This window comes from Topomyia yanbarensis, chromosome 3 (assembly GCF_030247195.1).
Source record: "Topomyia yanbarensis strain Yona2022 chromosome 3, ASM3024719v1, whole genome shotgun sequence".
Lineage (NCBI taxonomy): Eukaryota > Metazoa > Arthropoda > Insecta > Diptera > Culicidae > Topomyia > Topomyia yanbarensis.
In genome coordinates, this window is record NC_080672.1 from 184,092,443 (window position 1) to 184,110,585 (window position 18,143).

At 38.5% G+C, this 18,143-nt stretch overlaps 1 protein-coding gene across 1 annotated transcript in view; it reads right to left on the reverse strand.

Annotated features, from left to right (window-relative positions):
* The window catches only part of LOC131687480 (WD repeat and FYVE domain-containing protein 3), a 1,208,520-nt gene that overhangs the window by 95,630 nt on the left and 1,094,747 nt on the right, over positions 1-18,143 (reverse strand). The window contains exons 22-24 of the mRNA XM_058971572.1: positions 15,650-15,840; positions 15,291-15,594; positions 14,603-15,232 (exon numbers count right to left, since the gene is read on the reverse strand). Of these exons, the coding sequence (XP_058827555.1) occupies positions 14,603-15,232; positions 15,291-15,594; positions 15,650-15,840 (1,125 nt within the window). The remainder of the gene's footprint in view (positions 1-14,602; positions 15,233-15,290; positions 15,595-15,649; positions 15,841-18,143) is intronic.

Below are 18,143 nucleotides of genomic sequence, written 5' to 3' on the forward strand. Positions count from 1 at the left end.
TCGCACATTGATAGCAGGATTCTACATAATCAACAATGTCGTTATCGAGAGTTGGCCAATAAACAAAAGACCTGGCAATCAACTTCATTCGCTGGATTCCAAGGTGGCCACGATTAAGCTTCTGAAGACTGCGCTGGCGATGGGGCGAAGGAGTCGATCAACCGATTCGAGCGCCAAATAATATTCAGCTTTGTACTCACGTCCTGCAGCTGCTTCAGCTCTACATCAGTAACGATCTGAGGACAACCGTTAAGCAAGTATCGATAAACTTCTTTAGTGATAGGATCGGACTGTGTAGACTGTTGTACGATTCTAAAACTTAGAGGGAGAACGGTTAGTGTATCCTGTGTAACTGACCTTAAGTCATTCTCCAAAGAGACCGAAGCAGTCACGTAGTCTTGCTCAAGTCTGACGTGATGGCTGACGGGAATGTATGTCAGCATTGCCGAATTTGTCGGGACGTATGCGATGGTAAACTCATAAAGCAATACCGTAAGAGCCCAACGTTGCAACCGGTTCGATGTGTAAACAGAAATTCCTTTTCTCGAACCGAAAATCTGGGTCGTGATCGGTCTGAAAATGAAAGCGACAACCAAACAGCATTTTGTGAAATTTAGTCACTGCAATAATTATTGCAAGTCCTTCACGATCGCACAGTGGCACCTGTTCATATAAAGTTGTGACAAAATTATAAAAATTGTTTTATGTGACTGAAAATCGGGTTTTTAACTAATTTTGGGTCGCTGAATCCATTTCTGCTATCAGTTTTGAAATTACATAATTCTTTTTTTCGACTACTTTTATATAAACCCATTTGAAGGCGTTGGACGTTTAAGGGTTAATTTATAAGTTAATAATAGTAGTCAATCACATCGGATAGCTATTTTTTCAGTTATATGATGTTCTTTAGGCAACCAATTTGTAAGGAGATTTATGGGCTACAGGGCGTCTCCAAATGGGTATTTTCAAAAATATAGACATAACAACTTTGGCGCAAAAATTCGCAAGATGAGACCTTTATATCTTGAAACTACACTAAATTTTGAGTCAGATTGATGATAAGTGACCCGTGGGAGACCATCTCAAAAATTGGAAACGTATAATCATAAATTACTGATATGAAATATAATTTCTTAATTGATTTTCCTTGTTACAGAATAAACGTGAATCATTGTTGCACAAAAACTCATATCAATAGTTTTGCATATTCATACTCCTTTCCAAAAAACTCAAAACGACTCTAATCGGCCGAGTAGTTCTTGAGATATCGCCACTTGAAGTTCGAAGGTACGAACAATTCTAATGAATTGAATTCAACAGAAAACCTCGACATCACCTGCTTCAATGACATGTGAAAAATTCAGTTTTCATCCGATTATGGTAAAATTTTGGGATAATTTTATTCAAACTGGGAGAAAAATAAAATAAATATTCACAAAAGAATTACAAGACATAATTTTTTGGTGTTTTGTCACTCGTAGTGCCACTGTGGATCGTGCTGATTATAGTTTTCTCTGCTGCTGTCAGTGCTCTGGAAGCATGCTGTACCACCTTGAGAGTACCGTCCGGAAACTTGTGTAATAAGGTTGCACCGACACCAACAGACGACGCATCTGCCGACACAACTATATTGAGCGCAGGGTTGAAGTGTATCAACAGTAGATCGGCTTTCAACACCTCCTTAAATTTCTTAAATGCAACCTGGCATTTTGCCGTCCACTCAAATTTTGCATCCGCCTTGAGCAGCTCATCAAGAGGATACCGAAGGGTGTGCATACTAGTAACAAACTTGCCGTTATTGTCCTAGGAAAGAACGAACACCGGAAACGTAAGTGGGCGGTGGCGTTTCGTTGATGGCTTGAACCTTTGATGGATCCGCGCGTAGACCGTTGCGGTCAAGAAAATGACCGACATATTTAATTTGCGGCAGAGCCAACATGCACTTTTCAATCCGAATGGTATATCCAAAATCGCTGATCCTTTGAAACACTGCAGGAAAGTTTGTCAAGTGATTTTCAGAATTTACACCAACGACGACGTCATCCAAATAACCACACGTATGAGGGAGGCGTGCCAGCCTCTCCTAACCATGACATATACGATCATCTAAATGACATAGTTTTACGTTTGATTTTAGTTTTACATGTCGTTGAATTTAGCGAGTCACATAATTTTACTCCACATATGGCGTTTGTTTAAAATGCTGAAGGGTGTAAATTTTTGGCACTGCGCATGGAAAGTACATCTTTCTTGTAAATTTAAATAGAACACGGTTATCTTTCGTCATTTTGTCAATTACGGTTTGTTAGATTGGGGCAAGTTTGGAATTACGTCAACGATAAAATTCAGATTTTTTTGGTGTGTGTGCAATTAGCCATTTTGTTGAAAATTCCCTCCGGTAGCGGCAACGGATATTGATGCGGGTGCAGAGCATTGTTAAGACCGGTGGAATAGTCACCACAAATTCGAATAGATCCATTCGTTTTTTGGACGACGACAATGGGAGCTGCCCAATCCGAAAAGTCTACCGGTGCAATGATTTTTGCTTGTTCTAATCGGTCGAGTTCATTATCCACACTGCTGTGACAGCATAAGCCACCAGACGCTTTGGTTGAAAATCTGGATTTGCACCTGGTTTCAGTCCCAATTTCACTTTTGTTTTCATACACAACCCCGTTCCTAAATACACTCGGGTATGCTGCTTTGAGTGATTGAAAAGTGACAGAAGAGACAGTGACGTTGGTTGCAGTACGTGCTAATGAGCAGTAAAACTGGCCGGGATGTTGTTTGCCATTGACAGAAATGTCACAACTGAACTTAAACAAAAGCTGCAAAGGGTCTCCTGATGCTGTTGCGGCTCGTTCGTTTGCCCGTACTGTGGGTGGTGTATCTATTTTCTCCCGCAAACGTTTCGAAACGATACTTATGTCAGATCCTGTGTCCAACTGCAGACGCACATTCACACCCTTCAACATCACTTTAACGAAACGGCGCTTTATGTCGACAGTATTTATCATAAGACTTACGCTTTTTGTAATATACGATCCCAGGCGCTCACTGTTTCGACTGGCTTTGGCAGTTCGCTTGGCAATGGGACAATAACCCTCACGGTGTGCGAAAATACCGCAATCTCTGCATTTGTGGCTCCTATGAGTGCAGTCTCGAACAAAATGCATTCATCTACAGAACTAGTAGGGCGTTGATGAAATGTTTTTGTCTGGTTCGGAAGTTTCCACTGGCGGCTTTTGTTGATGTTTTGAAAACCGTTGCTCTCGCTTGACGAAATTCACCGATGACGTTGATGCTGATGACTCGATCAATGTAGTGTCCCGCTTTAGGTACAACAATCGCTGACAATCTTTCGAAAGATGATCGAGAGTGATGTCAAAGCGTTCCTCAATTTTCGACAAAAGCCGCAAACAATCATAAGATTTTTAAACTGCTCCTCAGTTAGTTTGCTCAGCTCGAATTCAACGCACGTTTTGTTGATTCGACAAGCATATGTGACGTAATCATCGGTCGGTTGTTTGGTCATCTGCAAACCCAGTGCTGCATTCGGTAACCGTAAACAGAAAACCTTCCTACACGGTCGCAAGTACTCATATTCGACTCTCTTTCCGTATAAGTTCTCACACTGTGACAGCAACATATAGTGTCAGTCATACATTGCGAAAAAAATGTTCTGCCTTTTCGCTCTTTTGTTCACTCAGTTTGACTTAAGCCTCTCGATGACAGTCAGTTTTGAAAATTATTGTCATTAAGCCTAGCAAAGGAAATTTTAAATTCTGCACGATGCAAGTCTTGAATTCAATATTACAGTTCAAATACATTACCTATTAAACAATTGGTTTGGTTGCTAATCGAAAATTGGTTGAGAAATATTTCATTTTCATTTTCCGTCACCGTTTCGATAAGATGTGCGAGCCGCGTAAATTGCTCATGTAATGTCATATTTAATAATATAATATTCATTCTGTATTATATGGGATTCCCTAAACTTCTGTTTATTCGCAGTCTAGAGCACCCAATCACAGTAGGCATGGTTAAAATGCAAGGAAATCAAAAGAAATATATGATGTGTTTTGATCATGTTGATGTGTTCGGTTAGTTAAAAATATGCTCTGTCTGTTGATAAAATAAATATTTTAGCAGTAAACCAGGTCAAAAAACAACATGGATTACTACCAATTCAGGAGCATGTAAGCTATAAGTATCCTTCAAGTTTAACTAACAGTATGTTACTGATTTCGATCAAATTTAAAGCAAGTGCAAAGGGTCAATAAACACTGTCTAGTGATTGAATCGTATATGGTTATTGTTTAGTTAATAAAAACTACGCTTGGCGTGGTAGACAAAAAGGAAAGAGAAATTATCATTGTGCTGTCACTTGAATCGGCTGTCTGCGTCTTGTCAATCTTTTTTCTCTCTCCCTCGTCACTGTTGTTGGTACTCACTATGATCAGTTTCGGTTGCTCAAGTTCTATCAACTGAAAAAGACGATCATTTTGATTTGTGACCGAAGCTTTGCGTACATTTTGAAGAAAAAGTGATAGTCATGATTTTGTGCAACTCTGACCGATACCATTTACTATGACGGACTCTGCAGCGCCGAAAAGGGATTTCAGTTTTTAACTGTATCAGTAAATTTGGAGTCCTTCGTTAATTTCAGCAGGATGTAAGTGAATGTGCTTTTGTGAAAGTGAATATGGTAACTTGTGTGACAGAGTGCGTAAGCATCAATCGGTTAAATCGTGTGAAATACTTTACTTTTCGTTGAAAACTTTGTGGGCGCCTATTGCTAATCGAAATATCATTCAGATAAGTATAGTGTGTAGTCATACAGACTATTATTGTTCTGTGATTTTCAGATTTCATTTCGCTGCGGCTGGCTTTATAAGCTTGCCCGCAGTGGAAGACGCAGTGTTATATTGTTCTTTGGTATTGTCCCGCTTCTCCAGCTGTAGTTTAATTTGCCTATAATGAGCGGCCTGTGTGCAAAGTGTACGGGCACGGTGAGTCTCGCCGAAGGCCTTGTTGTATGTCTTTTTTGCGGCGATAAATATCATCAAAAATATTCCGGGCTAACAAAGGCCATGGTAAATTGGGTGGCTGATAATGCAAGTCTTTGCTACAAGTGTGCGAAGTGTTTATCAGATCAGTCTCTGGTGTGCAGGATGTCAGTTCGATATCCATTGAGTTGAATAAGAAGATGGAACAATTCGCTTCCATTTCTGAGTCTCTCACTGATGCCCGAAAAAACATCGATGCACAGATAAACATCGCATTAGAAAACGGAATAGAAAAACTGATCAGGTCTTTCAACAACTCTCTCGAGAGTAAATTGGCTAGCTTGGAAAACAGTGTTGCCAAAAAGTTGGAAGATTTGAAAAGTTGTTTTAATGAAAATGTTAAGCGTGAAATTGAATTAGTTGGAATGAACAGAAAGAGGAATTTTAGTAATAGGAAGGTTCATTCTGAATCTGACGGGAATCCCAGTAGAAAACGAAAAAATTTTTGACGAATAAAGAAGATGAACCGATGTTAATTGAAATAGACGATGATGGAAATAATGACGAGGTTTTTGATAAAAATAGTAGAATTACTTACGCGAATGTTTTGTCGGGAGCTACTGGGACGAATAAAATTAGAACTAGAAGTCAAACGAAACGTAAGGCTCGCCCGGTCATTGTGATTAAACCAGTCGAGCCATTGCAATCGAGTGACGACACGAGGAATGAATTAAAAAACAAATTAGATCCAAAGGTGCACAAAATTAGCAACTTTAAAAACGGTAAAGATGGCTCGATTATTGTGGAGTGTGCAACTCGGGATAATATTGAATCGGTGAAAGAAAACATTGGGTGAAAAGTATAATGCTGTTATACCGATACCCGGTAAACCGAAGTTGAAAATAATGGGGATGAGTGATCGATACTCTGAGGAAGTTTTCGTTGACTTATTAAAGAATCAGAATGAGGGCATTCCGGTCGATTATGTTAAAGTTGTTGCCAATTTTGAAAATCCACGCTTCAAATATAACAAATACAATGTTATAATTGAAGTTGATAAGAACACTTATGATGTCAGCCCGTACGGTGAACATTGGTTGGGATAGGTGTTCTGTTTTAGAGGCCTTTAACGTGCTGCGCTGCTTCAACTGTGGAGAATTTGGTCATAAGAGTACGGGATGCGTTAATAAAGAAACGTGCTCCAGATGTAATGGAGCACATAGAACATCTGAATGCTCGTCAACTGATTTTAAATGTGTAAATTGTATAAAAAAGAATAGTGAACGCAAAATGAATTTGGACGTAAACCATGCGGCATTTAGTAAGCAGTGTTCAGTATATCGGAGACTGATAGAATCGAAAAAAGCAACGTTTTGTTGAGTGAATAGCATCTAACAAACGGGAGGCTGTCTGAAATATTATGTTTAAATATAGCTGGGTTGTCTACAAACTTTGTTGCAATGCGACATCTTGTAGAAAACAAACGTCCATTGTTGGTTTTTCTATCAGAAACACATATTGTTGATACTGATGCATTTGATCAGTATAGCATTCCGGGTTATAAAGTTGCTTTTTGCCTATCTCATTCCAGACATACCGGTGGAGTTGCTATTTACGCCAAAGAATCGATTAAATTCAACGTTCGGTTAAACGAAGCAGTTGATAATAATTGGTTCTTGGGTATATCAGTTGAAAGAGGCATGCAGATGGGAAACTTTGCAGTAGTATACCATTCTCCTAGTTCTACACCCAAAACGTACCCGGTAAGATTCGCTTACATTAATGCAATAAATACGAGCAAAAATTGCAAGCGTTCTGGTAATGTGCGAAAATTGCAAGAAGCTTCCTTGCATGCAATGCAAGAAACAGAAAAAACGAATTTTGCCTATATATTAGCGATGTATGTGTATTGGTGACCAATATGCGTTATAAAAAAAGACTATTGGCATTGAAACATTAACCCCGCACAAACAGATCGCCAAGCAATACTTTACCACCCAATCATACTACCAGATAGTAATAAGTGGATAAAAGTCATATATAAACACTTGGATGATTTTACGATTAATGAAAAAAGTAAAACACCCACCCAGATTTGAACTCAGGCTCTTGCGCATCATAGCTCTAACTATAAGTACTGATCTGTCCTTACACGTAAGAACAGGATGTTAAAACTCGTACAATTGTCACATCCGCCATTTGATGCCGTCTCGTGTGTAATGAATAAACCACAAAACTGCGTTTGATGATGTTGGTGAGGAATGAATAAAAAGTAGACGAAAAATAAAAACTCGCCCTGCGTTGCTATACCAACCAGCATAGGCCCATGAATGTGGTGGTAATCCTTTGACAGTGTGTTAAAGAAAAGTATGTACGTATAGAGAGATGAAGTGGTTTTATCTGCTTGCAACAATTGCCAGCGGCTTTCACTGCAAAATTGTAAGCGATGCTAACATTATTTGCAAGTGATTGTCGCTTGCAATTATTGCAAGAGATTTTTGTTTTGGGTGTAGCGATCGACGATTTTTAGAAATTTTAGAAAACTGGTGGGAGAATTTCGTTGATTTAAGCAAACTTAATGTAATTTCGGGTGATTTCAATATTGATTGGCTCAACGAACAAAATTCGAATCAGTTGGCTGAGTTTTTCAATTTCAAGCAAACGGTTAGTGAGTGTACAAGAATTTCCAGACACAGTAGAACATTGATAGATCACGTGTATTCCAATTTTGATGGGGTTCATTCGTATGTAGAGGCCGATTGTAAAATTTCAGATCATGAGACAATTTCAATTTTGCTGGAGAATGAACCAAACCGTGAGGAGGATAAAGTTAAAATTAAGTGCTGGAAAAGATATTCGAAACAAGCCATGTCTCAACTGATTTCGAGAAGCCTGGATTTTACAGAATTGAATGGAAATTTGGATAACAAGGCAGCTGTTCTAACTAATGTGATAAAAGAGTGTACAAATAGTTTAGTTTCTCAAAATATGTTAATTTAAATAACTTGAATAGTGAACGTCTTTGGAATGGGTACACACACGCGCGAAATATTTATTCACGAGCTTTAAAAAAGACCAAATGTGAGTACATTCAAAGGAAGATCGATCAACATCAAAACAACACCAAAGAGTTATGGAAAATCCTAAAAAAATAATTAAACCTAAACCTAGTTCCTCGCAGTCCATTACTTTTAACGGGGTAGAAGAACAATCTGAGCAAATAATAGCTGAAAAATTGAACAGTTATTTCGTTAACAGTGTGCAACTGATTAATCAAAGTATTGAGCTGGTCAGTGAACCTGCGGAAATAACACAGCCGATTAATATTAACTGTAGATTTGATGGATTTCACCCAATCACTTTTGAACAATTGAAAGATATTTGTTTTTCTTTGGGTAAATCGGCTGGTATCGATAATGTAAACGCAAAAGTGATACAGGATTGCTTTCATGTCATCGGACACGATCTGCTGGACCTTGTAAATGAATCACTACAAACTGGGCACGTGCCGACAGTTTGGAAGGAATCACTTGTGATTCCTATTCTTAAAGTTACTGGGACGGATAAAGCCGAAGAGTACCGCCCCATTAACATGTTGCACGTTGGTTAAAATTTAAACAATTAAAGTTAAATGTTGCTAAAACTAAATATATGATCATCTCTTCGGCTACTACTAGGCCTGACGTTAACGTTGAAATAAATGGTGAGACTATTGATCGCGTTAGTGAATTAAAATATCTTGGAATAATCATTGATGACAAGTTAACCTTTAAGTCTCACATCGACAATGTCATCAAAAAGATTGCTAAAAAGTATGGTATATTGTGTCGTCTGAAAAATGATTTAACAATTAGTAGTAAAATTTTATTATATAAATCTATTATTTCACCACATATTGACTTCTGCCCATCCATTTTGTTTCTTGCCAATCAAACACAAATATTGAAGTTACAGCGATTGCAAAATAGAATCATGCGATTAATTTTAAAATGTAACAGATACACTTCCTCTAGTTTCATGCTAAGCGCATTACAATGGCTCTCTGTGAAGCAAAGAATTTATTACTTAACAATGGTGTTCATTTTTAAAATTATTAATGGAATGCTGCCTCGATATTTGTGTGATCGAATTGAAAGTAGACCTGTGCGCCGCCGCGCCACGCCGCCGCGCCACGCCGCCGCCGCCGGTAATTTTTAACGTACGCCGACGCCGAACAGTAGATCGGCGGCGCGCCGCCGATGCATTTTTCCCGCGCCGACAATTCGCGAACTCTAAAATTGTTGACTCATAATTTTATCCACAAATTAGAAACATTGTCTATAGACCAAATATACGACGTTAACTGATTGATGATTTATCACATCTTGATCATTATTTGGTATTAGTGGTCGTCAATTGGATTACAAAATTAAAATATTCTTGATATTTTTTCGAAAACCATTACACGACACTCGTTAAATAATTCAAAGATCCATTCTTGCTTCGTCAACTGGTTATGATTGTGAGCATATAAGTTTCAATTTACCATTCGTGTGCGTGAAATGGTCCACAAATTAAAAAAAACTTCCACTTTCAAGATATATGTGCCTGAAATTTACGATTATGTGCCTGATCCTAATCTTTGCACGTAATCAATTTCACTGGAACGCAATGTATTATTCATTGATTTTTTAACCGATTCTTAATTACTAATATGCTACACACGATTCACCAGTCGAGTTCGTGAAACTGTTCATGATGTAATTCATGAAGTAATTAATTTTCCACATAATCTTATTATACTTACGTAAACAATTACAAAGAACTCAGACTATTATTCATGGATTATTCGCTCTGCTTTTTGGTTTTGAAATTTCTATGTGAGCTATTGTGTACAGCTGCTAGCAACCAGTCTCATAGGCACGAGCATTAGATACAAAGACATTACTAGGACCTGTAACCCTGTTATTCCTTTGTTAAAATTCAGAGAAATGTTCGGAAATAAATGAAACTGCGCTGAGCAAAATACATTACCTATCCACAATTCATGTCCGTGAAATAATTTAGAAAACTATAAGACACGTGACTCTGTGTAAAAAATTTAACGGTAAGCTCAAGACTAAAATATCACGATAACACGACGAGAATTTACGAAAATCGTTGCACGTCGTTCAATTCTTGACTGTTTTAGTCAATAAAGTTAATACAAATCAATGCTATGAATAAAAATCATAAAAATATTAAACATATTCAGACACAACCACCTACTAAACATTTGAGTATAATGTCATCTTTTTTTGCGTGAACTAGTTTTGTGAAAATTAAAATTAATTATTTAAAAAAAAAATTCTCGAAGAATAGTTGAGCAAAGTGATCTTGACTTTTCGCGACGCTGGTGCACAGATGTGGCGATGCAGAGGGTAAGATTTCTAGTCTCATAAATTATTCATCGTGTGATCTAGCCCCACTCAGGAAAGATTTTCAGTGTCAGTTGCATCAGCCCGGTATCACAGACAAATAAGACGTAACACGAGATGAATTTTCATCACTCGTAGAAAAAAAAGGTCGATTTCAATTACAAATCGGTGGCGTTAGTGAAGAGATTTTGACACAGAGCTAAATGCGTTACTTAGTTTCCGCACCCACCCGAAAACGTTACGGTCTTTTTAATATCATGCAAACCAAAACAAACAATATGGGCCAGAAATGTGAAATTCATTCTTGTCGAAGTGCCCAAGGTGGGAGTTGTTCACAACCATTTCTTAAGTTACAACACGAAGCCAATCGATGACTAAGCACATAACAGTATGTTAGTAATTTAATTGATTCGGTGTATCGAATGTATGCAATGGATTAGAATTTGTTGGTCCCCCGAAACTGCTGGAGAAATTGGCGGGGTGCAGGTGCTACGAAAACTAGAGATACGCTCAGGCCATTTTCAATCAGACTTGTTTAGTGATCAGTTTCAACCTAACAGGAGCTAACACGTTAAGTCGTGGAGTAATTATGATTGATAGTAACTGTATATTTAGGTTTCGTCAGGGTGTAGAACTGTATGATTGTTGCACATCGAGCATACTTTGCACTCAAGATAGAAGCAGGTCGTACGTTGTAAGAAAATGTAGTACCAGGGAATCGTATTCCTTATCATTGTGGCGATTTTGTACTTACAAGAAGTAAAAGTAAACATCAGCCTGGAAAATGAAGTAATGTGTCTACCTTGAAAGGTGTCCTTACACGATCATTAAAAGTGACATTTCTGCGCAGTAATGCCAATAATAACGCCTCGTGTTAGGGTACCTGATATCTGCGGGATTCTAAAAGAGCGATGGTAAACAACCCAGGGACAACTTGACAGATAGTGCTTGTTTCATATATGCACCACCGATTTGATGGTGGCGCTAGTATGCCTTCTCTGTTGTACCACGAACAACGAAACGAAAAAGTTTCAAGAGAAAAGCGTGTTTCGTTACGTGTGTTATGAACGCCGTCAATGCGGCTAGAACAACATTTAGAAAAAGCTTATTCCAAAATGTGAATAAAGAAAACTATTATTAGAGAATAAATTTATCCCTAACTGAAAACCATCAGCAAAGTTACATAAATCTTATTAATATTTAGCTGGAAGTCTGTTTTTAACAACCGGCTCTCTTACTTCCTAAACATGTTTTGGATTTCTTGTTGTGTGAAGTTTGAAATCGTTAATCATTGGTGCTTTTTATCTCGAGAATCGTAAATAAAAAAACATTTTGGCCAATGAAAGTACATCACCACCAAGCTTAACAATTCGTTTTGAATAGAATTTGTGTTTTTATCAGAATTCTAGCAGCAAAAAAAATCACCATATCACCCCCAAAATTTGATTATGAATTCAATATATTGGAGCTCACAATTGTCCCCGGGCTTACGGTAAAGATGACTAAATAGAAACAAAAAACAGTGAAACGACAACAACAATTAATTTCCTCAAACAAAACAAAAAATTTTTTACCGTTGCTTAATTTCCCAAATATAGAACAATAAATAATTATTATGGGTCATTGAAATACAGTCGTTACTCTGCACTCTTCAAATTTGTCCATTGCAATCATTATTTCATGCGAAGTCGTAGTATGCAACATCGACAATTTTTGCTATTTCGTTCTTCAAATTTTACAACTGTAAAAATAGTTCCACCTTTCATTTATTATCTTGCATTTGGCAAGCAGGGTGAATTACAGAATTACATTTTGTGCAATGTGTTCAACAGATGTCGCTAGTACATCGTGGGCGATGATTTTTTTAGATTTTCTATAAGCTGTAACGTTTGTTTGTATGTATGAAGTCTGTTACAATAGAAACCGAAAATTTGGGAAAGGAATTGTACAGTCAAGAATTTTTTTTAGTTACATAGGCGTCAATATTCGTCACGCCGACACACGCCGGCGCGCCGCCGCCGGTAGGGTCCAACGGCGTGACGCCGCCAACGCCGCCGCCGCCGGCCAAAAATGTCACTTACGCCGCCGCCGATTAAAAATGCATCGGCGCACACCTCTAATTGAAAGAGGAAGTGATGTGCATAGGTACAACACTAGAAACGCGTCGGATGCAAGAACACCAAACTTTTTATTTAGTAGATCACAGAACTCCTTGTTGTACAAAGGAATAAGTTTTTTTCAATTCGATGCCTAGACATATTAAACGTGCAGCCACATTAGCGGAGTTCAAAACACTATGTATTTCACACGTAAAATCTGCTTTGTAGACAGATTTTTTGAATTTTTATATTTTGGAGTCATTTGAATAACTATGTAATACCACGAAGATTGTATTTTTTATCTCTTCTATTATTTGCATTCAGTCACACTAAGTTATTATATTCGCTATGATGATGATGGATTTTTGTTACTTGTTAATTAAAGTTATTAAAAAATAATGAGATGTCTGCAAAAGTCTGAGCCACGCGCGCGCTAAGCAGATAGAGACTAACTTGAAATCGAACATGGTGACCAGCACTAAAAGCTCATCGGGTTGAATCGAAGCTTTTAGACTTTTGTTGTGATCAGGGTCTGATTTGATGATGGAGTTGTGTTGACTTTGCTCGACAATAGAGTTAATTTCGGTTATTACTGCGATAGTGGTAATAACGGAGTTAGCTCGTTGAGTATGGGACTTGATGACTCCTTCTGATAACTACTAGATATCGGGTTCAATTCCTGATCAATCAAGGATGTTCTCGAATAGGAATATCCCTTGATTGCCTTGGGTTAATGGTAGGAAACTTTCAATAAAGGGGTCTGATGTGGATGATATAACTCGATTAGACTCTGCACTGCCACTAGGCTCGTCACTTCTCACCTTAGCAGATGGTAGTACCATGCCTTGGACAGGCGGGAGGAGTCTTACAGAGAATTATCGGAAATGGAAGCTATTGGGTTCAATTCCCGATTCTATCAAGTATCTTCCCGGAATGGAAATTTTCTTGATGGACCCTGGTTGTTGGCGGAATATTCGAAATGTATCTGGTTACGTTCTTTTGAAGGAAAGGCTATGTCTGCAAATTGAACCAGTCCGTTTCTTTTTGTTAACTGGTTTTGTTATGGATCAAAATATTAATTATCTTTTAGATAAATCGTTCAGCTCACACCTTTGTGGGGGTATGAGGTGGGACCATCATCATCATCAAAGTCACATATCTTTCGTGCTCCGACGATCAGAGTTTTCGCATGAGCAAGCGGACTTTCGCGTCATCGTCCAGCCGTGCAGCATCTTGCTCGAATAAATAAAGGTTATGTTCCCATCCGGATCGTAGCGAAATTATTTGATATTGTATGCTAGTAAGACGAGAATCATTTCACGGTTTGGAGTGACCTGAATACTGATTGATGAGGTAACACTCCGGAAGAAATCTTGCTGCTGCTGCATTAACTGTTGTTGCTGCTGCTGCATGAAAACCTGTTGCTCTTACATTAGCTGCTGATAGAGCTGGTAGGATGCTTCGGCGGAAGACGAGCTGGTAGTTGAAGATTTCTGGGCTGATGGTGGACCTGTGAAAAATGGAGCAGAATGCCGCTGATGATTTTGCTGTATTCCTGGTTGTTGTAGGGTTAGTCCTGGCTGAGGTTAGATTCCGCTTTACTGTTCGTTTCACGTGGATGATACAGATTGGTGTTCGACCACCAATTTTATTAAAAACTCGTCGCCACTGTTACGGGCTGTGTTCGTGGGTGACCCATAGAGAAGATTACACGACCCATACGTTAAAAATATACTTCATTAAAATAGAGACTCGAACAACACAGAGTGATAAAAACGCGTGTTACTGTTATAAACTTGTATTACAGTACAGCTAACCGGATGCTATTCGTGGCGTCAACTGAGTGACAGGCGGACAGCCACCAGTGAACCCTGCAATTCCTATTGGGTTAAGGATGTCCATGTCTTTAACATATATTTTCTCTTTTGGTGCATTATTTTCTCTGTTGGCCAGGAATTTGCTCTACTTACTCCACCGTGCCTCCCCCGGTATCGGTACCGAACAGACTCTATCAATATGTAATGAGTTTGCTCAAGTTGTGTTGTTTCTATACTAGCATGCTGTTTATAAGCAAAATTAGCATTAAGATGGCTCTTACCAAATGTAAATGTTGACTGACATAATCACATTCCAAAGCTTCTCGATGTACTCTAATAAATTCTCTCGGATCTCCTTTCGACCATGGCGGCAACACGACATGATTTAATGTCTCGCTATTCTGCTTCATACCAAAATCAAAATTATTTGCATTGGTTAAAAACTCGGGTAAGTAAAAAAACTCAGGAATAAGTTCTTTTACGTCGGCCATATTGTGTTTCGACGCTGAATGCCACGCTTCTTTGATACTGTGGAACATCCTATCGGCTAGATCAAAATGACCTCCTTGTAAACGCAGAAAATGTTGTGTAAATGGCTCTAGGCGAACAAGATATGAACAAACAATCATTGCTGAGCTGTAATGTGTTCCATAAAAATATGGCGGAGTTTCACCATGTGGATCATCCCATTCTTGATAACGCTTTTCAAACTGTTGGAGGCGTTCCTTCGACTGCGCTCCCATTGGCATTGAAAAATCACGAAAAGTCTTAGGATTAGAGAAATCAAGCCAATCCGATTCGTAGTCGGCGAGAATCCACGGGAATACTGGATATTGCATCAAGTCATTGTACGATCTTCCGGCCAATGTGTTCAAATGCATCAAATATTGGAAGTTTGATATTTCTCCACGCTAAAAAGAAAACACATATGTAAAATAAAATTTACCAATGAAATTGTAGTATACATACCACCCATCGCTGAGTAACAGAAGTTTCTCCTATAAGGCTGCTAAACAAATTCGAAGATTGTTCTACATTTGCTGTGCGACTTTGGCCAGCAACTGATTGTTGAGCATTATCCGCAATAGAAGTAGCAACAGACATAATCCTCTGATACACTTTGTTCCGAACTTTGCGTGGAAAACTTAGCAAAAAGTTCCGACCATCGCCTGAGAACACTTCCAAAGCAATGGGTTGTAGCAGATATCTTCGTTTATGGACCTCTCGAATGTCTTCATAAGCAAATTTTGAACTTTGTCTCATCTCGTGGGGTCTAAAAGCAAACAACTATCGTAAACTATGCAAAGTTAATAATCAGTCATGCTTACGTTCTGACATTTCCTGGATTTGGTAGAATTGGCTCGTAGCTTCCAGAGCAAAGTGAATCTATGTCTCGTATTTCTCGATTTTTCATCAAGGTAAAACCATCTATCACATAACAATGTTCTTTTCCGAATAGCAGTAACCCTTCGAAAGTATCTAGTCCCTGTATACGCGCACACCGGAATATGTGTGATATCTGTAAGATGCAAATAAATGATAATTTTGATATATTCTTCTAGAATGTGCAATTAAACGCTCAGATAGTCTCGTAGTTTGCGGCTACAATATATCAACTACATCCGCTAGGTCATTTCCATGGGCGGACATAGCGTAATTGATAATTCGATTAATTCGTACACAGCGCACCTCGGTTCGACTTCCAACTTCCAAATATAATTCTACAATAAAAAACAATTCCATATGCGCACAACAGATCTAAACACATAGAGGAAGATGGGGTAAAAAGCGCACCTAAGGACATATGATCATAACTCAGCAATAGAACATTATTTGCAAAAATTTAGTTAATGATATCGTTTAGCCAACATTCTCCTCTGTAATCACAATCATAACGCTTTGCAAAATATTAAAAAACATGAAAAATATTCAATGTGGCAAAATTATTAAAAAAATACTCTTTGAAGAATAAGCTGAAAAAACGCACCTATGTGGGGATACAATGCACCACAACAACGGGGCACAATGCACCACAACAAAGGGGCAGAATGCACCGGAAAAACGAGGAAGAATGCACCGCAATAACGAGGAAGAATGCACCGCAATAACGAGGAAGAATGCTCGGTGAACAAGCAATTAGTTTTGTTTTCTGTAGGGATTTCACAAAAAAGGTGCCATTTAAAAAAACTTTAGGTTATGCAATTATTATGTTTTCAGGACGATTTTGCTGTTTTCGATTCCAAAATCAGAAAAATAAAAGAAGAGCCGATGTAGCAAATATATGAATTTAGCAAAATGTTAAATATTTAGTAACATTTTCATCTATAGTGCGACGGAATAACGAACAAAGGTAAAAATACAACTGGAATGCACTTATACAGTAATAAAATAGAATTTGTTCGACACATAGGCTAATGATAAATTTGTAAATACCAAGAACGAATTACTATCATGAATTGTAAGGATAAAGATAAATTTAGTACACTCTTTCTATCAACTGAAGTAGTATAACATGGGAGAAGATTAACTCACTACGAACAGCACTATAGACACGAGCATTGTTGTGTTTGTATTGTAATGTGGATGAAAGAATAGCGAAAACAATCGTCGTGATCACAGCTTCGATCTGACTTGTATGTATATAGAGAGAGCAATTTGAAACCACCGTCGCGATAGGTTAGTTGAAAATAGATCTGGTGAAGGAAGGTTGTTCGTTTTCGTTAGTCGGTTAGGTTTTTGCTGGAACATTTTGGACCTTCGAACCGGATCGAAAGCAATTCAAACCGCAAGTGCCTTGTTCGGTAGTGAGTGAATCGCGAAAAATAAAGCCGCTGAACAAAGTGTAACCATTGCGCGGCTGAAACGATCGCCGTCGCGTTTGCGAATTGGCGGGTGCGCCATAGTGAAGGTGGATTTTTTTGGGCAAACGCGATCGCGCGGTTAGCATAAACGATTCGCGCAAGGTAAATGCGCCGGTGGAAAAGCCGAAATACGACGGCTAGTGCTTCAGATTGTGTGGTGGAAAGATTTTCGCGCTACCACGATTACTGTCGAGTGTGAAGCGCTTGGACTGTGGCCATTTTTCAAGTCATCGGCCCATTGTGACTGGTGACTATTCAACGGATTGGGAGGTAATTGAACTCCGATAGGGGGGAGGGGGACTCCGCCAGCGAATGACGGATCTCAATAGTGGCATGTCTGTAATAATATATGTGGTATGGACGGTCATCGATTTTTTTCGGTGAAAATTAAAACAAACTGCATTTTACCGGACGTTTCGACCTACTAACATGTTCAGTCATCCTCAGCGGCTTACTATAATATAATATTTGTTAAAATCTAACACTAAACACAAATTTAAACAACATCACTTACATGCTAACAACGTCTACACAATGAACAATCACATTATCAACTGCTGTCTTGTCTTGTACACTCAATCTCCGTTGGTACTTTCTTCGGACGCACGGTGCTCTTCAGCTTCTCTATTAAGCCGTTGTATGCAGACCTAAACTTAATAGAATCCCGTTGTAGATTGAACGTGTTCGACTCTCCTTTTATTTTTATTTGGAACATTTCCACTATCAACCGGGTATCGGTCCTAGGCACCTCGTCCAATTTTTAAAGTCAAAAAGGTGGCCTTCATTGATTGTATGTTGTGCTAGCCCCGTACTTCCTACGCTTTTATTTTTTATATCATTCTTATGTTGTTCCAAACGCTTTTTTAAAAATTGACTTGTTTGTCCAATGTATGTCTTATCTGTACAGACACCGCATGGTATTTCGTAAACAACATTAGTTCGACGGTCTTTTTCTATTCTG